Source organism: Anopheles arabiensis, chromosome 2 (assembly GCF_016920715.1).
Source record: "Anopheles arabiensis isolate DONGOLA chromosome 2, AaraD3, whole genome shotgun sequence".
Classification (NCBI taxonomy): domain Eukaryota; kingdom Metazoa; phylum Arthropoda; class Insecta; order Diptera; family Culicidae; genus Anopheles; species Anopheles arabiensis.
Window position 1 is genome coordinate 87,570,158 of NC_053517.1, and position 22,461 is coordinate 87,592,618.

Here is a 22,461-nt window from a genome sequence, read left to right on the forward strand (position 1 = left end):
AATTGATAGCGCTAAGTACAGAGCGAGAGCTGCAAATCCCTCACGGAAGGACTTATCACCTGCACCACCCTGCACGGTTGCATCAACTAGGCAAACAGTCCCAATCGCTAGTGGTAGTGACGGAGCTCGGTAGCACTCCACAGCCAGAGGAGCTGTGATTGCATCAACGACACGAAAAAACTCACTTTTCACCAATAAAGATTATTAAATCGTATTTGTAACAGCTCTTCCAGCTAGATTGTAACAACAATCTAAAGTAACATAGAAATGCTTCTCAAGATTTCATCTGATTTTACCTCAAATGTACTACCATTCTCTCTTTGTCAGTAAACCTAGTCTTTTCCCACTAAAAAGACACAAAAAAACCTTCCACCAAACTTTTTGACAACTGCTCCCTTCCGCCATTTCCACCTGTAAACCTTTCCACACACTGTGTCCTCATTTGTCCTTTTTCAACCCATAAAGTGATGTCCTGTCCAGATTTGCTAGCATCCCACCTCTTCCAAAAAAAGCATCCTCCCGGGAACGATCCACCACTCTACTCGGAAGTAAGTGGCAAGATTCCTTACACATTCATCTCTTCCCAACCAACCATCCATCCATGCATGTGTGCGTGTGTGAGTCTACTTTCAAATGTGCAACGTGATACGGTGCACGCGTACCAACAGAGGGTGGCAAAATGAGAAATGATGTCTTCGTTTACCCTTTCACTTTTAACGCTTTTATTTTCACCCACTCTAGCGTGTGATAAGACCGTAACAGTGGAGATTTAGAGGGAAAAGCGGAAAGAACAAAGAGAGCAAGCGAGAGAAAAAAAACGATGCCAATAAAACCCACCGACACTGTTCATTCGACCGGCTTTGGTTAAGGGTTGGATGGGAAAGAGGCACAAACATCACATGCACCTCGAAATACTCGTATGATTTTTTTCCGTTTTTTGTTTGGATTTTCCTTGACTGCCTCGAGGGAAAATGTTTTCCCAGTGGTGAGGTAGATAAATCGCGTGTGTGGATGAATTCTTCACGCTTAGTTGGTGGTTTGTGAAGAAGCAGACACTCGCACCATCGCACAGAGAGTGACATGCATTCATCGAAAAAAAAGGTATTTAACGATCGAATTTGAGTGTTTGAGTGACTATTTGGAATCTTTAGACAACTTTCACCGGCCTGCATTCCAACCCACAACGAAAACAAGGTACACCGAATTGATGGATTCCTGATGCAAACCCTATGGAAGTAACGCACTCTCTTTACACTGTTGAATAATAACGCTGAAAGTATAGTAATCCCCCCTAGACAACCCCGAGATACTTCAATCGTGAGCCTCCACAGGGACAATTCAACCTGTCGGGGAAAGGAAAGGCCTGCAAACGCTGGCAACAGATTTAAGCCATACTTTGCTCTACGAAGCGACGGTGAGACGGAAAAACATTTCGATTAAGATTTCGGTGCAGATTATGTTACATAAGAAGGATTTTATGCGCACTGAAAGGCCACCCCTGGGAAGGAATGCCCACAGCACACTGGGAGAGGCTTTTAGCACGACACACAAGAAGTAGCAGTGAATGCGAGTGCGTGTAGGCGAAGAAAAAATAGCATCACTGCACCAGCACAGTGGTCCTCTTGGGGAGGAAATTTCTTACGCGCTACCAACAAAATGCGCACGGTAGTACATCACCGCATACGGGTTAGGCCCATCAACAGAACCGCAAGAAATCTGGCCCTCGAGAACTCCTCGTTGCCCCGTAAATCGCACCTTTCAGGCAGGAAGATAATGCATGGATTGATAAAAGATTGATTGATTGATACTGTACTTGTTGTCAATGCGGGCGGTTTGTTGTGGGCGAACCACTGAGTGAAAGGGCCATCGATGATGGTGGTCCCCGTACAATGCCGAAAGACCGTAGCGACTATACCGAGACCGGCTAGTCAAGCAGATGATAAATTGGCCGGCCCTGATTGGCACGTCCTTTTTCGGCCCAACGTCGATAATGCTGTCGTCCCTGTGTTCGCGCAAGTGTTTGGCGAAGTCGGTAAGGGCTGCAAATTACATGCAGGATTTAATTCATCGGCTTTCGTCGACCAATGAAAAGGGAAGGGTCAAAGTTCTTTTGGTCAGTGTAGGTGACAGTAGAGTAGAAGGACCTCGAGTTTAACGAGTGGAAGTAGAATTGAGGGAGAGAAAAAAATGGAAGAAATTTTGCATAATTTTGGGCTTTTATCAAACACCGATCTTGGGAAGAAACGGTAACATTGCACATAAACCTCTATCAATCAAGCTTTTTGATTATAAGGGATTTCAAAAAAAATATATCTCAATTGACTATAAAATGTCAGCTTATACTAGCTAATTTTATGTAATCAAATGCAAAAATGAGGCACTTTTCATATTCTCACTCAAGTATGATTTTTTTTTCACTGGAACTGACTTTTACAATGTGTTGAAACAAACATTTCAAGCTACGAATTGGAATTGAGCCGTAAGTCAATTTAATGTAGTACCCAACTATTTCAAACTTCAACTTTTTTTGTATCTTTTTTTCTGTAATGAATAATCCATCTCAGTTCCAACCGTAATGTGTTACTTTAGCTTTAACTACGAGACGAAGTATCTCAGCTGTACCTTACTACTGAAGAAAAAAGTTACGACAATCTGTTTGATACTGACTTTTCACAACTCTGTACGACAACCGAACTACACGTAGAGTAATCAATCTATTTGTCTAATGATCTACCTTATCTAGAGACGGTTATCGTGTTTCGTAACTAAAAGCGATCGGTTAGAAAGGCTGGTACTACGGTGCTCTACACGCCTCATCAATTTCCCCAGCCATGTCGTCGTTGATGTGGCGCATTCGACCAAAGCTCAGTGTGGTCAAACAGTAAATAAAAAAATAAACAAAGGAAATTTTCAGGATTTTTATTTTAAAAGTTTCATATAAAAGTATTAGGTCATAGATAAAAATAGTCTTCCCGTTTTTAGACTCATGGTCGTCAATTTGAAACAAAATGCAAAAAAAAATATTTTGTATGTTGTATTCGCTGCTTTATTGACAATCGAATCGAAAGGAACAAAAACGGGTGCAGATTTAAATTCTGAGTCCAGAACTTTGGATTTTTTTTGTATTTATAATTCCTTATACCAGAGATTCATTTAACCATATATGAATGCTTACTTACTTGAATGCTACATTTATTAAAATACTAAAGTCACAGTTAGTTTCCACACATTGACAATAATAGAGTCGTCAATTCGCATGACTTGCCATGCCCTTCATCGGTTAAAACCCGGTATGGAACGTACTGACCAGGACTGTTCATCCTGCTAGGGTAAATGTACCAATAGTGGTGCAATTTGTAGTGGTACCGATGTGTTGGATTTAAAGTGTCAGGAAGTACAATTTCTGAATATTTTAACACATAGCAATTGGAATATGTTTTATATTTGCAATCACAACCATTTTTACCATGAAATACGTCAGATTTAGGAAAAAAATACATATTTTTGTGACTGCTTCGTTGTACCTATTATGGTGGTATGGTTCCTATAGTCGTCTTATTGTGTTCCTATAGTGGTGGTAAACAAAGATGCCTCAAAACAGTGTAAAATATCAATATAACTTAGTTTTGAAGCTGTTTTCGTATGAATAGCATGGATTACTGCCATAATAATAATATCTTTTGTAATTTGATCGTAAAAAAATGTATAAATTTGATCCATGAAGCTATTGACTAAAGTACTGCATCACACCTGTCGTCAACCTACACCCGGAAGAGTGTGCTTGATTTGAAGTCAATTTTTCATTCAGCCATATAAGCGAATTTTGGCCTGTTTTTGGTAAATTAGCTACATAAAACTCATTTTTGTTGCTTATTTTGGTGAAAACAGTACGACATGTCAAAAATATCCTCGCAAAAATCTAAAACGACCTGTTTTTATTGATTTTATAACTATAACCACTATAGGAACATGCCTGTTTTGTGTACCTATAATGGCACTATGGTAAAAAACACTTAAAAATGCATAAATATGGTCAGAAGGCAAATAATTTTAGTAAAACAATAGCATTTCATAACAGTTATGTTGAAAAACTAGTAATTGCGTGGTTATGTGGTCATTTAGAACGTTAACAGAAAAATGAGTTTCGTTATGAAATCCTAAGGATTTTGGAAAAATGTTGACACATTTCACAAAATAATGGATTTTTCGGTCACTAAGTAACGGAATGGCCCCATTTATCTTTTAAACCCTTTGTAAAAGGCTAAAGAACATTTCACACTAGCGTAAATAACTTAATTACTTGTAATTTGTCGTACGAACCGCCTTTTAGTGCAATACCACCACTATTGGTACTACCACCACTATAGGTATCTGCCCTACTGGTAATCAATGAGTCACAAAATAGAATAGCCCATTAGTGACACAGGCAAGCCTTGACGCTCAACGCAAATTTTGTAAAGCCAAACAAGAAGACAAGGACCAATTACTAACACTATTTTGGAGTTTCAATTGTTAATTTCAGTAACAGTTTCAGTTTATTCAGGTAATTTCAGTTTATTCCATTTCGTCAAACAAAATAATATGTTTCATTTCATTTAACTTCACATACGAGCGAACCCTAACTGATGCCCGAGTGATTTAGGTTCAACAAATGTCCCAGTAATCACTTCCAACAATAACCTACAGCCGCCCGATCGATGCACAATTAAAAGATACAACGGCAACCGACTGATCCACTTTCGCTACATGCCACAAAATCACATCACGCTCGATTGCTGCGGTCCCATTTCCTACCTCCCCATTTCCGGCCCACTCTCGACGAAGATCGCTGAGATATGCCGCGACGCACTTCCGTACGCATACACACTTATTTCAATCCACCACGCTGAGGATCTCGTGTACATGGGCATGAGCAAAAAGTAATATAAGCAGGCGGACAATCTACGACAAATGTCCTACAACTTCGGTGCGTTCGAGAAGCCATCCCGCTCGTGCTGTTAGCTGGAGCTATTCCGCAAACGGCACCCGTGCCGCTAAACACAACCGTGCAGAATCTGCTTGCAAACTGCTCTGGCGGGACAAGACAAGCTTACGCGGAAGGGAATGGCGGTAAATCCACGAAATATTGTCCCTCCCTGCCAATGTGTCTCGGCCGGCACAGGGCCGTTGAGGCGATTCCACACGACGCGAACGCGATAGGATACGCACTAGATGTTATCTACACACGCGTCCTTCTCCAGAAACCTCTTTACCATACCCTACTTCAACCGGCGAGCATTCTAACGGCCCCGTAACGGATATCCGGATCGGTGGCAGCCATCCAACGACCAGCCATCACGTCCCGAAAACGGACGAAGACGAACGGAGACCATATCATCCCCACGAAGGGATTGTCACGGATAATGCTGTTGGATCGGTTAATCGACCCGGCAGACGGCAAATGAGACTGAAGCACAAGGGAGACCGTAAGAGGACACACATGGGCGGGGGGGGGAGAAAAATGGCCACTCGTACATCCCGACAACGGATTACGATTTAACGCACGACGCGGTTACGCATCGCCGCCGGTTTTTGTCGCCACATCGTTGCTCCTTTTCTGTGTTGTGTCCCTCCAAGGCTTACTTCATCCCAGCCGCAGCAGCAGCATCGTCAAGATGTCTCTACCCTTCATACCCGCACCACAACCACAAGAGAAAAAGGATGGAATTTGTTTAATTTAATTAGTGGCCAGTGGCATTCCTCGGGATATTAAAGCCTTCGGTAGTATTAGCAATAAATTATAAGCTTGTTGTCGTACTTTGTTGCCGTCGTCGTCGTTGTTGTAGTCTGGCACTACGGCCGTACGGCATACCGAGCAATATACCCATTAGTGGTGTGTGTATGTGTGACCGATGTCGGATGAAGAGGCAACCCATAATGTTGTCCCGAGGATGGATGCCGTCGATGTTTTGATAACAACTTAATTAATAATCTGGAAGTGAATTTGAAGGAATGACCTTGTTTATCTTCCGACTTGTCCCTCTCTCCAGACGCCTACCAATGTCGGGTACAAATTGCTTAGGCCTTGACCGAAGGGCTGTCCGTTTCTTTATGTCACCGAGTCTTGAGAGTACACCGAGAGACAGAGAGAGACAGAAGGAAAGTGAGGAAGAGGGATGCGATATAATAAATACATCGGCTCAGGCTCCAGTCCCAGGACTCGGTGGTCATACACATTTTCCACATTCCTGTGGAATGAAACTTTCAAGAAAAACCTTTCACCCCGTACAGTTGCTAGTTCCAGAAGTGGTCCAGTCGTTTAGATGCTAGGGGACATTTAGCAAACTCACATAAAACAAACTCCCAATACTGGATGATAGGGTGATGGTTTTAGTGGTTAGGTGATATCGTTGGAAATTGGAGAGGACTAAGGGTTTGATCATTTGTTTGATAGGTATCGTTTAATTTTATGGTTTGCTTCACGACATATTGAGCGATACTTGACGACATAAACTGTGCAGTACTGTTCATAACTGTGCAGTATCCTAATAATTGGAAATTTTTAATGCTTTTCCCACTGTATAATGCGTTTTAATTTAATTTAACCATAATGTATGAATAAACAACAATGAGCTAAATGTTTATTACATGAATCGTTTAAAATGTATCAATGATCCTATTGTAGTCAAAAGCACTCCAAGAGCCTGCAATAAACGATAATTTCTGTCAATTTTTCAAACTTTTGCAACTCAATTTCAATTGCCATTCAAACTTTTTTTCATTACATCGAAAAGTATTTGGCAACATAGACATCAGAAGGAACGCTCAATTCCTTACATTCTCTTCCACATTACGAAGCCAAAGCATCTTCCAAGTGAGCAATCCATCACCAACGTGATGGATCGTTTCTTTCCCATCCCACCAGGGCGCGCGTTCTAATCCAACCCAAACCCAAACCATCTTCAATCCGCGTATCAACCCACACACCGCTCTTATATTCATATATTACCCCCAAAACGATGTGCCAATCATGCCCGATCGTTCGCTACCATTCGCTCTGACCCACCAAGTGATAGCCCATTGTCCATGCATGACCGTAGCAAACATTCATTACCTGCCCTAAGACGTCCGCCTTCGGCTCGTTGTCAATAGAACCGGGTAGTTTGAGGGGAACAAAATTTCGTGCGTATACTGCTAACCTACGCGAACACCGTTCCAGATGCACTGACGTAACCGCAAGGTGGACACAACAGAACCCTTAGAGCAGCACCGAACAACACCGCACTGCTCACAACTCAATTTACAGCTGCAAAATGAATCGTCCAGTGCCAGAGTTCGTCAAAATCAATTTATCACCAATTCGAAGGCCTAGAGCGCACAAAACCGGATCTGGACCGCCGGCTACCTCCTCCCAAAAATACAAAACATTAGTGGGCATTTCCAGTGGGCTGTGTGGGATGCTCTAAAATGCTTGCGCAAAGGAAGACATATGAAGCATTGAAGCGAGCGAGAGAGAGAGAGAGGGAAAAAACAACAACCCACCAACACCGTGGCCACTTTATCGGAACCTTTCCATCAAATGGACCGTAGCGGTATTGTTCGGGAAAAGGATTTTCTTTCAAGTGTAAATTAATCATCCTGCCATCCAGCCGTCCACTGAGCCACCGGGTACGATTTCTTAGCCCAAACTCTCTACTCACTCCTTCCCGACGCCGGTTTGCATCTTTTCCAGGGCATCGCAAAACCCGGCCTATTGCGGACTTACGCTTCACACTGTGTAATGGTCTCGCACAACAAACAAATAGAAGCAACAACAGCAACAAAAAAACTGGCTCCTTCACACCCCGCCCATGAGAAATTGAATCCTCTTTATTATCACCGGCCAAAAATTACCATTTCCTTTTTCCCGCATACCGAAGCGGTCAGTTCCGACACGAATCAAACACACACAGACACCTCGCTCACAAAAACTTATTGAATAAAAAAGATATTACTCAATATCTTCCCCCAACCACGTGTCCAGTACCAGGGTATCAATAGCATGGTCAAGGAGGAGGAGAAGGAGGAGGATGGAGTTTTCCGATATCGGTTCCTTTGTCATACAGGAAGACGGTAGCACGTACATTCCACCACCGACCGGAGATCAGGGTTCGGTGGCAAGATGGCCTGCAAACACACCGAATAAAAAAACAAGCTTCAAACACCGTTGAAGGGTACGCAAAACAGTAATAAAATCCGACCGGTCTGCCCCCAAAAACACGGCACATCCTTCCGTGTGGCAGGAACAGCGCAGGAACACTGGGACACTTGGGACGGTGGGACGGAAAAGGCCAATCGGACGCAAACAAATGAGAAGCAAAAAAGTTTCCCGGAACCCATTTTACCGTTTCCGTGTCTGGGGGTCTTAAAAATAAGTCATTTTTTATTTCCCCACTCACTTCCCCACTGTGCCTCTCTCTCTCTTCCCGTCCTTAATCACCGTCCTACACGAGGAGGAGCAAGTGGAAGAAGAGCAAGGCTAGATTCGTTACCGGCTAGGATTCGTCGACATGCCCCGATACGCCTTACAGCTGAAGCTTGATGGAAAGGTTGTTTGTGATTCCACTTTTTCCGCTTTTATTGGAAAGGATAATGCACTTTTCGTGGAACTCGATGTCCTTTTCCTTATCTGGCTTAGGGAAGGGTAAGCAAAGATCTCAATTTATGCTACTATACTCCTCCCGTCAGGTAAGATTATGCCTACTATCAAATCGTTTACGTTGTTCGATGATTTAAACGCATCTTTACTGTTATAGAGCAATAAAGGGTTGTGCGGTTTGCCTATAGGAACGTTAAAATAATTTCTTCTTTGAGAAAAGTGAAACATTGCCAATTCCATACGATGGGAAATACGCAACTCCATCCATGCTTCCATAATGCTCAACCAATTGTTGCTATCATACAATCAACAATTATGTGTCCACTAGCAATAGCCATAACAAGTTATGCACTTTTCCTTCACAAATAATCAAACAACACAACATCCTTACGAAAAGAACCTCTGACGCGCATGCGCCAACTTGCCATCCCAAAAGCACGTGCTTCACATACCAACCACCAACGAATGGGCAGCACGAAATTTAAATTTTCGTGTTTGCGCCACAACTGCTCGACTATTTGTCGACCAGTTTTGACATCTGGCCCGATTGCTCGCGTCAAACCGATCAGCTGTGCGTTTGTTTACATACACAACAGTTTGCAACGCAACTCGTAGCCATCTCGTGCGGTTTGTGATGCATCGGTTGCGCGATTATTTTACGTGATAAAAGTGAATAATTTTCCCCACGAATCAAGATGGCCACACCGACGATGATGGCCGTTACGCTGCTTACGCGGGCCATCGAATACGATGTGGTTGGGCGCAAGCTGGAAGCGCTCAAGCTGTACGAGGATGGCATCGAATCGCTGCTAAAGGAATCCAAAGGTGACGCATTACCAACACACTAGGCCGTAAATATTTGCAGTATGAATCATCCTGACACCCACGTCCGAGCTACCGCTCGCGTACCTACACCATTACAGCCGAAACGGACCCAAAGCGGAAGCAGCACTATCAGACCAAAATCGTGGAGTATATGAACCGGGCGGAACAGGTGAAGGAACTGGTCACCCGATGGAAGAGCAAGGGTGTGATTAGCGACCGGATACACATCGTGGAGGGTGCCACCGGGTACAGCTACGGCCGAATATTTGGCAAATACTTTAACGACGAAGTGCACGAGATACTGCTCGAGGAGCCGTATGTGCGGGAGCACCACCAGATTTGTAATTTGGTGATGTTTTGCGAGCTGGCCGTGAACAGCTGCCGCAATCTGAAGTACATCCAGCTGGCCACGGTTAAGGAGGCAAAGAATGGCGACGAACAGGGTCGGGCATTCGAAGTGCTGAAGCAAAGTTTGCACAAACAAGCCGTCAAGTTTGTGGTGGAATACTCGGAACACATGCACGATCGGCAAGTGATGTGAGTTACCTCTTGAGGAATTTCAAACGATCGTGTTTTGGACTTTAAATTACACAATTTCCTCGTTTTGCTGCTTTTCTTACAGACTTAGCAATGGATACGTCATTAAGATTGGTCGCGGCCTGAACTACTTCAAACCGTCCCCGAGCAAGTACTGTCTCGGCGCCTTCAACTACCATTTCCGGGAGTGCCGGGAAACGAACGTGGACGTGTTTTACTGTCCGGAGAATAATAAATCATGACTCTCTCAATAAAGCCATCGGAAGTTTGATGCGCATAAGCAAAAACAGCAAAAAAAAAACGACAAACGACAAATAAAGCACTGAACTTAACAACAAAACCGTCCGCTGCTGCCACGCTGTTTGTACTCGCTGTGTCCGAAATGCCCATCAAGAGCACTTCACTAATTGCCATCTCTCTAAATGCTGCAGTGATTTCTTTCCTCAAGTGTCCCTCTTTTGGGCTGAATGCTTTTTTCCCTTGATTTGCTGTTATTTGTTTCGTTCTTCCGTCTTTCACTCCCGCTTCGCTCGATCGATGGCTCTTGGCAGAAGTTGATTTTTCGTCCTTCGGTTGGCTCATTAATTCGCCATTTCCACCACCACCACTGGCTCCGGTCCGGCTTGTCGTCTCGTCCGACACGCTACAGGCGAGACGCACACGGTATTTTTCTTCTTCTTTTTTTGCAGTGCAGTGCCGGCTTCCGCCATAAAAACCCGTGTGCCAATCCGCACTGCAGTGGCGATTGTTTGTGTAATAATTCATAACTAATGACTAAAGTTGATTGAACAAACTCAGGGCAGAGGCGCAAGGCAAAGTTGGTGCTTCCTTTCCCGAACGAGTTCCGCGTTGAGAAAATATCTCTTGTACGGGGATTGTATTAATTGCCAAAATAAGGTTAACAAACGAGAGGTTTATCTTAGTTGTTAAAACTATATTTACTCATATTTTGAAATCTCAAAGTTGTTAGTTAAACTAATAAAAAAAAGTATTCATAACATCCTCTTCCCAGTTATATAAAAAAGAAAGCAAATTTCCCTCGCTATCGGACAAAGCAGTGGAACGAACAAGTACTGCAAACGAAAACAAATTCATTAATTACTATCGCCCAACACTCACTCAAAGTTTGTCCATCGGGCACGATCAGCCTTGGACATTTAATTTTTGGCACTAGAAGTAAGTATCCTTCACGCCACTTCGGCACAGCCGGTCGAAAAGACGTAATGATTTATGGCAGATAGATGGTAGTAAACAACGTTCAAGGAGAATCCGAATGCAGGGAAAAACATTTTAATTATCAGGTATAATTATTACGGTGAATGATTTATGTATTTTTTGCGGCACTTCACAATTAATTAAATATTGAAGTTTTGGATAAATTTATTTTAATTAAAATCTTGCAATGTGATACATAATTTATTGTCTTTCATGCATTTTTCTAAGCAAATTACACAATTATTGTTTCAACTAAGTGTTGGATATTAAGCAATATGTGTTAATAAAATTATTAACATTTATTAATTTTTCCAGTTTTGCTATACGTTTACACTACTTTTTTCAGTTTTTAATTTGCTCCAACACTAATTCTTGGAAATCCCACCTTAAACGTACCGCGCGTACGTGCTTACGATGTGATTCGGCCCCGTTACCACAAACGGATGCTCGCCGGACTGGCGGCTGGTTCACGACATCCACATCCGTGCGTACACCTCCGTAACGTCCGCACTTACCACCCGAAAGCGAAGCGACTTCCCCCTTGCCAGCTGAAAGTCCATCAGCTTCTGTCCAATCGCGCGGCGCCTAAAGTGAGGCTCCACCGCCAGCACGAACACGTGGTACGAGCGGCGCGAACGGAACCGTCCACAAACGTCCCCAGTGTGCTCGAGATGGGCAAACAGTCGCAACGTTTCGGCCCAGCGTCGCGATCCGGCCGCCGGTACCATTGCCAGCAGCTCGTCAGCCGTGCCCGGTTTCACACACCGTGCGATCGTAACGCCAACGATCGTGCCATGATCTTGCTCGATCGCTACCGCTGCCATGCCCTGGTGCACGAAGGACAGTGCATACTGGATGTGCTCTTCCGTGGGGCCGATCTGGGGTTGGCTCTCGTCGAGGTACGATCGCGTGACCAGCTCCTCCGGGAAGTAGAACGCCAGCAGTGCCTGCCGGATGCGATCGCACTCGTTGGGTGCCGCAATGCGGTACATAATTTTGGAGAAGCCGCCGTTCATTTCACGGCACCGAAATGCACCCACAGTATAGCGATGGCACAGTTTTCTCTTACCGTCTTACCGCCTTCCACGTCAACGAAGTATCATTTCCCAGGAGCGAATCGGCGATGCAATCTGGTCGTTTTTGCTTGGCGTATGGGGCAGGTTGGTTGAGAGACTGTCGCATTAGCTTCGCGCGGAATCGAATTCGTTCGATAGCATGGCGCTTAATCTCTTCACCCTTGCATACCGTTTGCAGCTAGGGCAATGTTTTCATTCGCAAGGTTGTTGCATCGAATTGTACCCGCACGGTACGGTGTTTTGCGTAGGTTTTCTTATCGCCAGATGGTCGTTGTGGGTGGTTCGGTCGTAAACACTGTGTGGGGAAAGGTATTGAAATTGTTATATTTCTGCACGCGTAAATGTTTTTAAATAATCGTAAAATATTGAAATATTACATCTATAGATATAATGTTAATTATTCCAATTTGATTTCTCAAAAATATTCAAGATATATATAATAACAACAGCACCGATGCTTGCTAATAATCACACTTTTATAGACCAGTCTAGTGCCAGCTGGTTTTTTGAACGATAGTTGATAAGCGCTACATGCAACGGTTGTACACCCATCAATATATAGGTACAAACTTCATGCTCCATACATTTCTATACACGAGAACCATTACGGTGAGTCAGGTTGTACTCAACCACCTTGTTACTGGTAATCAGAAATATTGACAAACTCCAGACACTGTAAAGCACTAGACAATTTTATAATTTTCTTCAAACCCTTTTGGAACCTTTTGCTCAGTTTCAATACGTTTGAAGAACCTTAATAAAAGGCCTCTTACAATGTTTCATGAAGGTCCTATGATTCTTTGTCTTTTGAGTTTTACGGAACTCTCATTGGTCAAAACATCAACTAATTCAGTTTTTATTCCATCATTTACTTTAATATAACCTACTTTATCTTTTAGCCTAATTTATTATTTGCTTTAAACCTTGTTTATCTGTATGCCGGTGGATTTCAATTCTTCAGTTTTAATTCTTTTTCCCTTATTGTAATTTATTCTAAAATATGGTTTTATCAATCCATCAAACGGCAATAATTTAATGTTGAGCTCTTGAGCTATTCCACTGAATAGTTCCCAGTTCCTCTTTCTCTCTCGACGTTCTTTTAGTTTGTGTTGAATGTTTTTAACACAGCCACATTTTTCACAGTTAGCACTGTTAGCTGCATTAAATTCAAATTTTAACTGCCTAGCTCTTTCATTGACCAACAAGTAGATATGGATTTTATGTTCCGAGTTCAATTCACAATGATTATCAAATTTGCAATAAAGTAAGTCAATGTATTTAAGCGGGCTATAATCGCTTATTTCAACAACCAATTATATCCAAATGTCATGTTCAACTGGAATACTTTTCTGCTTAGAATGTCTATTTTCACAAGAAAACAAAAACATTCAATCCATCCACCAAAACGGGACTGGGAAAGCGTAACATGCTTTGTGAGTTTGTTTGTAATACAAAATTAATTACAACGAAGGGGATTGCACAGCAGGTCACAACTGGTTTGCGAACCAAACAGCACGGAACGGACACACGTCTCCTTTGGTCCTCCTCCCAGCCCCATCTACCCAGCCAATGTGATCCACCACCAACCGATGATAAATAGTATAAGACACTGGTAAAATAACATTTACGCTGCCACTTCTTTCTTCTATGCTGTCCCAGCAAAAAAGAATGCACTTGTGCACCACTGACACCTCTGTCCGTGTCCCTCTTCTCTGTAGCGGATGCCGTCGGAGCTTCCCTTTAGAACAATTGCATCCTTAGCCGTTTTCTTCTATCTTACACCCGCTCCACCGGTCCTGTTGCTTCCGCGAAGGAAACGGTAATCTCATTCCTTGCTTCTAATCCGGAAGCATAAGTTCAGACAGTATGGAGCACTTGAAAAGCAGGGAAAAAACCACCACCACCACCGAGAGCTAGAAATGGCGAATGAGCAATAGTGTTGTCATACACAGTGAAGTATAAACAACGGTAATGATACGACTGCTAGTTACTTCTTCACAACCTTCTGCTATTTTTATGTAAGCTTAAGCCACAGTTTCCCTTAAACGTTAACCATGGCTGTCGTGGATGCTGGATAGGTGGGTAGGTGGGTATTAAATTTATCATGATCATCGTTATTATCGTTATCGTCGCCATCGTCGCCATCGTCGTCGACTTCATTGGCATTGTTCCTCGGTGACAGCGAACCCACTCTCGACAACAAAGACAATTTCTCGACTTTCTTCCGTTCTGGGTCTTTTTTTTCACCAGCGCACGTCGGAAAAACTGGAGAACCCGAAGCATCAACTCATATCATCGCTACCATCGCCATCTTAAGCCGTTTGCCGTATTTCTAATCTCTATCATTAATTCAATTACAATAATTGATTCCGTAATTATTTAAAAACGTTACTTAACGCGAACAGGCGGGACGAGCACGAGTTCAAAGAATTCGTCGTCCAAACTCGCATCGTCTTCTTCTAATCCAGCGTCATTCGACAGAGAAAAGGAGAGATTATTTGACGATGCTTATCAGCAGTGTTGCTAAGACATTGAATTTCTACCGTCGCAAAATGGAAACATCATTTCATTTTCACGTCCATTTGTTTTGCAACTCGTAAAGTAAACGCGAATTCGAACAATCGTACTTTTGCGAAAGAGTGAAAATTTAAGGTTTTCCTCAACCTTACACCTTCATCCTTTGGCTGCACGTCAGCGGCACTTACTTCTCCCCTCACAGGCGTCTTGCGAGTGGCATTAAATGAATTGTGGAACATAAATTTTCAATAAGACTAATTGTAATTAACGAAAGCGTTCGGTGACGCGACTGCAGATCTGCGCAGATCGACCGAAAAAAGGGGTCGAAAATTGATATTACTTTACGCGACCGTGTGATTTTTGCGCGACTTTGACTTGAACTACAGCCTGTTTATGGAAATGAGCATACGCAAACCCCCTCTCTCTCTCTGTGTGTATTATTTTTCTTCTTATCCTTTCGCTCTCAGCCGGGCAGTAGGGAGACGGATCAGCGACCCCGGCGCAAAATGGGCACCCACTTTTACACGCCCCGGATTGGCCACACTGCCGCTGCCTAGAGCTCATCACCATTTCCGAGACGAATTTTCTAATACAATTATGGAGCGGAAAATTAATGGCCACTCGACGGCAATAGTGTGTGCCGTTTCGGGTAAGTTAAGATCGTCGCGGCCAAGGTTAATGGTGGTGCAGATAGCGCTGCAGATAGGGTAAACCGGGCGTTAAGGTTTAGTTTGGCGAACAAAAGCACATAAATCAGGATAAGATTGCATATATTTGCGAGCGTAACTCGACCATAAGCCAAACAAACTGGTCCTCCGCAGGCAGCTCGCTCACCTCCCCCGTGGAAAAACGTGTGGGCCAGTGTTTCGCATGGGAGTAGATTGTAGTAGATTGTACAAAGCTCAATCATTTCGACGACAGAGAGTAAGCTATTACCGAATATTTGGACGCTTGGGGTGAGAATTATTTAAATTCACTTTCATTTAATCTAAATTTACATTTTTCATGTTTCAAAACGCGTTTCAAAGGACATGTTTATACCAGGTTGGTTGTCTAATGGCATAGGAGTTCTAATAGCAACATAACGTTTGAAAATCTGTAAATTGTCACAATGAGTTTCACAAAACCTCAAACGAAAGTGAAGAGTGAAAGGCAGTCATCTTCCACCCAAAGCGAATATTTCAACGAATTATTGAATCGTCCCCCATAACACCCATGATAAACAGACTTCTATTGGAAATCGCTATTTGTTCGACCTAAAATCGATCGTAAATTACACCACAGCGCTGCCGCTTTACCGACTTGACTGATCGCCAAAACCTATCCCGCAGACAAATCGGCCTCATTTCTTACCGGAAGTTGCACCAACATAAAAAAACCCCTTACTCTTCACCCATCACCACCACCATAAAGGTCGGAAGTACACAGGCGCGGGAGCTATGCCGTCTTGAGACACACGCGGGCCGCGGAAGAATGTTTTCCATCTCCAAGGCACGCCACATTGCAAACAGCGCCGAAAACCACGTGAATGCTAAACGGACGGCAACAGCACGGCGGGCTCAGGGAGCACCCAAAGAAGTGGCCGACGTCAACAAGCAATATTTACGTAAACAAACCGCAGCAGCAGCAAAACCTGCCAGTCCCAAACAGTGAGGAACTGGAGAAACTATTTGCCAAAAATACTTGCCAGTTATTTATTGTCCCCGCCATACGATCTCGGTATTCAATTTGTCACAGAGCGCGTTCCCCCATTCCCCATCCGTTGAAGGCAGTGCTTGTGTGTGTATGTGTGTCTGTGCGTCGCTGGAACGCCGTCAACCATCAGCACTTGTGTTAGGCATAAAATGTCGTCCCCGTACTTTGCTGAATGTATGGCGTCGAAATTCCACAACCATTTCCCGGCCAACGGGAGCTGTGAAAAATCAGATTGGTTTCGGCAATGGTATGCATCGGGGTGAGATATTGTGTTCCTGCTAAACTATCATCAGCTCCTGACAACACACACACATTCAATTCCAACAGTCTCCAGGAGAGGGTAGGTTTTTGATCATGCTAGGTCTGCGGTTTAAAATCTTGGCACATGGCATCATGGTATCCATGTGGCCCGAAAGTGGAATTATCCAGAACTTCTATTGAACAAAAACCTCAAGAGTCCATCTCTGTAGCTTGGGCAGTTGGGCTGGCAGTGGTTGGTAGTGCTAAGAAACCACGGACAAACAAGCTCCCGGTGTCTGGATGAATGATTTTATTTTCGTACCCAAAACCAGGTTTGGGGTTATGTTCGTCTTCCTGGGAGGACTGCGTTCTCTATTCTTCTAGCCACAGGTGAAAGGATGTTTGCCAGCGGACGTAGTTCGTTGGTTTGGGATAACAAATGTCTTCGACATAATAGTCTTTTGTGAATTTGATTGTAATCGACACATAGCACTGTGAGACGTGGCTAGGGAGAAGCACTCTTACCGATTGGAAATATGGAAGAATCTTGGCTAGCGGAAGGACATGGAGAGACATTTTAGTAGGTGGTTCCATGTGCTATTTATTACTTATTGCGAAAAGCTGGTATTTCAAACAATGAAATTCTAAAATGAACAGTTGAAGGTGTGATCTATTAGCTCTTATGTCCTTATTTCCATCAAAATGAAAACCATTATTCGCTGAACTGTGGTCATAAAACAGATACTCGCTTCTCCACTATATATCTGAGTAGAGATTGGTATCAAAGCATCTCACAAATCAGATCATATGTTCTTAATTCTTTTTGCTGTTTTGATTCAAATGACCTCAATTAAACATTTCGCAACGAAAAACCTACATTTTCTCAAAGGTATTCATAAAACACTGCAATACTCTCCTGTCGTCACGTGTAGTTGTGTTCTACTTTCCTTGTATATGCAACAATACACATGCATCACCTTTTTGCACAACTGGTCGAAACGTGTACGAATTTGGCAATCGAGAAACAGGCGTTTTTTCCTACTTCCCGCCATCCGAACTACATGCAGCATGCATATTTCCTTACCTATTGCACACTGAGCCACCGAGCAAAGGGCACCGAGAAAGGAGGAAAAAAAAGGAAACTATCGTCAACCTTGTTGACACAGTAGCGCTCTGGCCTATTCTCCTTCGGGAAGAAAACTCGCCACGCGTCAGACGAATGGCACTGCGGAGTCGATCAATTTCCTTCGCTGGAATGGCTCCACATACGACCCAGGCATGTACCGGCTGAAGTGCACTTCCCGGTACCCGTACAGCCATTTGTCTGTTTTTTTTTTTTTTGCTCTACTCTCTTACGCCAACTACACTCTTACGAGGTTTGGTTCGAAATTTTTGGCCCCAAAACGGTACCGCCCCAAAAACTACGTACCGTCACCTACCAAGTAACGACAAACCATTAGGCGAAACCAGGTGACTAATGATGCTGACAGACATTCGCAACAGCGGAATTCGAGTGGAAATAAATGCTGCTTTATCTTTCTCGCCAGTAACATGCTAGCAAGGAGAGGGAGCAACACCAAAAAAACACACGCGGGTACACCGTGGAAGAGCCACAAACGGCAGCACAAAAAAACAAGAGGTCCTTCGACGTTCCTTCGCTGCAGTACCTTTGTTTTTATGGTAAAATTATGCACCCCAAGTACGGTTACCGCTAGACTTTGGCACATACAAAAGCACAGACACACATAATGCATAATGTTTGCTCCCGGTGCATGCAGAACCGCACCCCTCCCCTTTTTTGCAGCAAAGACGCCACCGACTGACTTGCTTACGAGCAAGACACTCGCTCCGGCATGGAAGTCATTCAAGCAGGGAGTTTAGTTGCAGGTCACCAAGATGCGCCATGTAGATGCAGCAGCTACACCAGTAGCCCTCCCTCCGAAAACCCCTGGTCCGTTCGGTTAGGTGCGTTTTAATTTCGATGTCATAAACCATGCGCTACGCTGGCGTTAAAAAAACAACATCATCATCAACAGACCAAACAACTCGCTCAGCCGTTCCAAGGAGGACGAGAGGACAATTTTCCACTGCCAAAAGCCATTCGCCGGTGAGCCATTCGCTGGCTGTTGGGACCGAGGCAAAAAGAAACGCGGTGCTTAAATGGATGCTGTGGCTCCGGCATGCCGGCCAATGGGTTAACTGCAGTGGTCGTTATTGCCGAATGAAGCGGCGAGGTCAGATCCTTCGATTTGAGATACGCCTTTCAATCTTCCAAGGACCTTCGGTAGGAGTTGACGCAGTTTTGGGCTGCATCGGGCAACACGGTAAATCGTAGACAGTCCCGCACTGGCATGTGTTAGGGAGAATAGTTAGGAAAGAACGAAAGAACATAATTTTGAAGAGCAATCTTATCGAAAGGATTGAATATGGCGCTAATCCAGTTAAGCGCCTGAATGTATGCAAATTAATGTACGAATTGTTACATTTCGATATTAATAATGTTCAAAAAGAATGTTTATGGAGTACAGTAGAGTAATTAGTATATATTAAATTATTTGTTACTCGAAAGCTGTAAATTAATGCCACAAATTCCTTATTTTCTTAAAAAAATCTTTCAGTCACTTGTAATAATAAATTAAAAAAAAACACCAAACAGCATAATATTTTCTACTACCAATCAACACACATTTTTCCATTTTTTTCCATGATTTATATGCCTTCCACGCTGAAGCCACATTGTTTTACTACCACCTCAAGCACAAACCGGAACCATAATGAACCTTTTTGGCAACAATCTATTTAGCACAATTTGAGACTGTGATTTATTGCTTACATCTCTGATGCGCCTGTTGTTAGGAGAGGATGAAAAAAAGAACTTCTACGAACAACTTGTAACGGAAAGCGCCTGCTGGGTAAAGTATCTGCCAAAAGCTACATTGTGACGACTAACTTACAAAGAAACCCAACCGTGCCACCAACAGCGATGACTAATTAAAAGCTGTACTTGTAAAAATATTCTCCACATTGCACGTTTGTTCATAAATATTAATATGATATGGTATTTCTGTCTCATTTTTATACCGCAACTTTGCTTGCAGTCTTTACACAGTTTATTTGTAAAAAGAAAAAGTACATTTCCAACCAGCTAGAATTTTAAACTGCACTTGCACAGTCATTCTCAGCACTGCCATCAACCCTAGGGACGGCTTTTTCTGAGCCAACCCAAACGGCACCACTAAGCCATCCGTTTTGCACTTCCCCTTTCTGTTTCGCATTTCGATTAGTTCGCAAGATGGTTTCGAGCTTGTCGAAACTGGTTGCTGGTACCGGCTAAAATGTATGCTTTTAGCAAATGTAACCCTTTTTTTCTTGCTTTCCGCTACTAACCTTAAGAAAGCAGCCTCCCTTCCATTTTTCCCGCTTTGCAAACTACTCGAGCTTTCAGTTTAGCATCATAATTACGAGTAATTAGCCCTAGAAATTCCTGTTCCGGCAAGATTTATGATTACCCACTACTACGACCACTACTTATACCCTTCGTTTGCACCCTTTCTTGATAAAAGCTTCTTTGCATCTGTAAAAGATGCTCGCCTGTGGTAATGGTGTGTTTTGAAGTAATAGTGCTTTGCACCGGGTTTATATGGAAAGTTCTGCTTAAATTTTTGTTTTAAAAGCTGTTGTTCCGCTTCCATTTAATGAAATATCTCCCCCAAAAATGATGCTCTCCACTCCTTCATAACAATAATTACCATGTTTGCGAATCCGGTTTATGTCACTTCCGTTTATTCGCTTTTCTCCGCCAACACTCACACACACACACAAATAGCCGAATGGTACCATCGTTAATTTGAATATTGCTTTTTATTATTATGCGCATCCTGACCTTTTGTCTACCGGGTTTTGTTTTTCATTGTACGATGGTTTTTTTTATGCGCGCCAGACACGGACAAAAGTGAGCTCAACCAGGACAGGAAATGTTATGACCGAGACGATGGTGGTTATGCTGCTGATTACCACGGAAAGCGTGCAGAACCCCTTGTGTTGCTTCTCGCCATCGCAAATTGGTAACTGTCCACCTTTATTTCGTGTGCTGTCCATTTCCAGTACATCCCATTATATCCCGATGCGCTCTGCCACCTTCAACCTTCCAGTGCAAGCGAACTTCAACTGCAAAAAGATCATCCACCACACCGACACGCCGTATGATCTGCCGTCCATCCCAAGGACAAGAAGTTTAAGCGCTATAATGGACAAACATTAGCGCAACCAGCGTCGTCGTCGTCGTCGTCGTCCTCGGGCTGGGAAGCGGATGGATAGCAGTAAAATATTTCCAGCACTTGACCCCTTGGACCCCCTTCTCGGTGAAGAGACGGGCCCAAATTACCATTAAAGCACGGAGTGTGCAATGGGAGGAGGTGGGAATAAAAACCAGCAACCAGAATGCAGCGCAGGCAGGCTCTCATGTGCCGGGGTCCAACGTCCCGATTGGGGAAGGGCCAGCCCCATTAACATATTCGAGCAGTAATTACTCCATCGGAAAGTGTCGACGAAAGAAGCATTAGGAATCAATTAAAATGCAATAATTAGCAGACGAGAGATGGTTTTCGGTGCGCCAGCAACAGCAAGGGTGAACCTGATGCTCACGAACCTCGTAAAGTGCCCGTACAAAACGACGGACTTTTGAGGGCGGAGGATGAGATGTACTGTGTGACGGCTCTTTCCTCCTTTTTTGTGAGTGTGTTTCCCGACTGCTTGTATTTCTCTTTAGCTTTTAAATTATAATTTCACATGGTAAATATTTCTCCTATTTCTTTCATTAACTTTACTACTTTAACCAAGCTTTATGCCATTTAAAATCCTTTAAACAGTGGCCAAATTTTTATGCATCAACAAATGAGACATCTCGAGCTCGCTCAAATCCCTCCAAGCCTCCGCAATATACAACTCCAAACAATTGCGACTTGTTGGGAAACTTTTCCAGTGTTTTTACCACCAGCAGCATGCTTTGTACTCGTCTGGCAAGCACCGGGAGCAGCAAACTCGCGTGCAATCAAGAAAATGTCATTCAAGAGCAGAGCCCTCTGGCGTTTGGGTGACTCAAACTCAAATAAGACAACCTGGTAAGTTTACCGCGTCTACTTCGAACAGCCGGAAAACAGCACGACTATGTGTGTGTGTGTATGTATCGTTGCAGATGAATTTTCGGGCAAATTCATTCATTTAATTTTCGTCTGCGTATGTTTGCGTACACCGCAGCAAGTAGCAGCAGCAGCAGCAGTGTGCCGTTGTTTTCAGTGCAAAGATCAAATATTGAAATGTGTTTTTGTTTCAAAAAATCTTGGCATGTGAACAAAGTTGAAAGGGCATTCGTTTCAAGATTGTTTATACGTATAGCTGACATTTGATTGATGTTTTTAACATCGAAATTTCAGTAAAAAAAAATAACAAACAAATACTCTCGAAAACACGATCCGTCAACAGAAAAACTCCATGCTTCACAAATTATTGATTTCAATTCATATCTACACTCATTTTCTCAACAACATAGAATTAATCTTCAACAAAACAAACAATAACCCTGTTCATTTAATTCTCCTGTCTGCTCCGAATGCTCAACCTACAGAACCGTTGCCTTCCCAAAATCACTACACACCAAGATTGTGTCACGTACCTTGCCATTGATTTCGTTGTTCTCATCGATCCCGCCCGATTTGGAAATTAAAGTTCCAGCACGCCTTG

At 43.3% G+C, this 22,461-nt stretch overlaps 2 protein-coding genes across 2 annotated transcripts; one reads left to right on the forward strand and one right to left on the reverse strand.

The window, feature by feature from the left end:
* Window positions 1-9,195: 9,195 nt before the first annotated feature.
* On the forward strand, window positions 9,196-10,324 carry LOC120893401 (MIT domain-containing protein 1). The gene is made up of 3 exons (XM_040295250.1): window positions 9,196-9,442; window positions 9,541-9,979; window positions 10,065-10,324. Exons 1-3 carry the CDS (start codon window positions 9,313-9,315, stop codon window positions 10,219-10,221), a joined length of 726 nt encoding a protein of 241 aa, XP_040151184.1. The 5' UTR covers window positions 9,196-9,312; the 3' UTR covers window positions 10,222-10,324.
* A 1,337-nt stretch (window positions 10,325-11,661) lies between these two features.
* LOC120894623 lies at window positions 11,662-12,506 on the reverse strand. The gene has a single exon (XM_040297337.1). The coding sequence runs from the start codon at window positions 12,208-12,210 to the stop codon at window positions 11,662-11,664; it is 549 nt and encodes a 182-aa protein (XP_040153271.1). The 5' UTR covers window positions 12,211-12,506.
* Window positions 12,507-22,461: the final 9,955 nt, after the last annotated feature.

Bases quoted from the DNA above. Each gene is read 5' to 3' on its own strand.
- LOC120893401 (XM_040295250.1), top strand. From the start codon at position 9,313: ATGGCCACACCGACGATGATGGCCGTTACGCTGCTTACGCGGGCCATC. The intron at 9,443-9,540 runs GTGACGCATTAC...ACACCATTACAG, and splicing joins GCTGCTAAAGGAATCCAAAG to CCGAAACGGACCCAAAGCGG. The intron at 9,980-10,064 runs GTGAGTTACCTC...CTTTTCTTACAG, and splicing joins ATGCACGATCGGCAAGTGAT to ACTTAGCAATGGATACGTCA.
- LOC120894623 (XM_040297337.1), bottom strand. From the start codon at position 12,210: ATGAACGGCGGCTTCTCCAAAATTATGTACCGCATTGCGGCACCCAAC.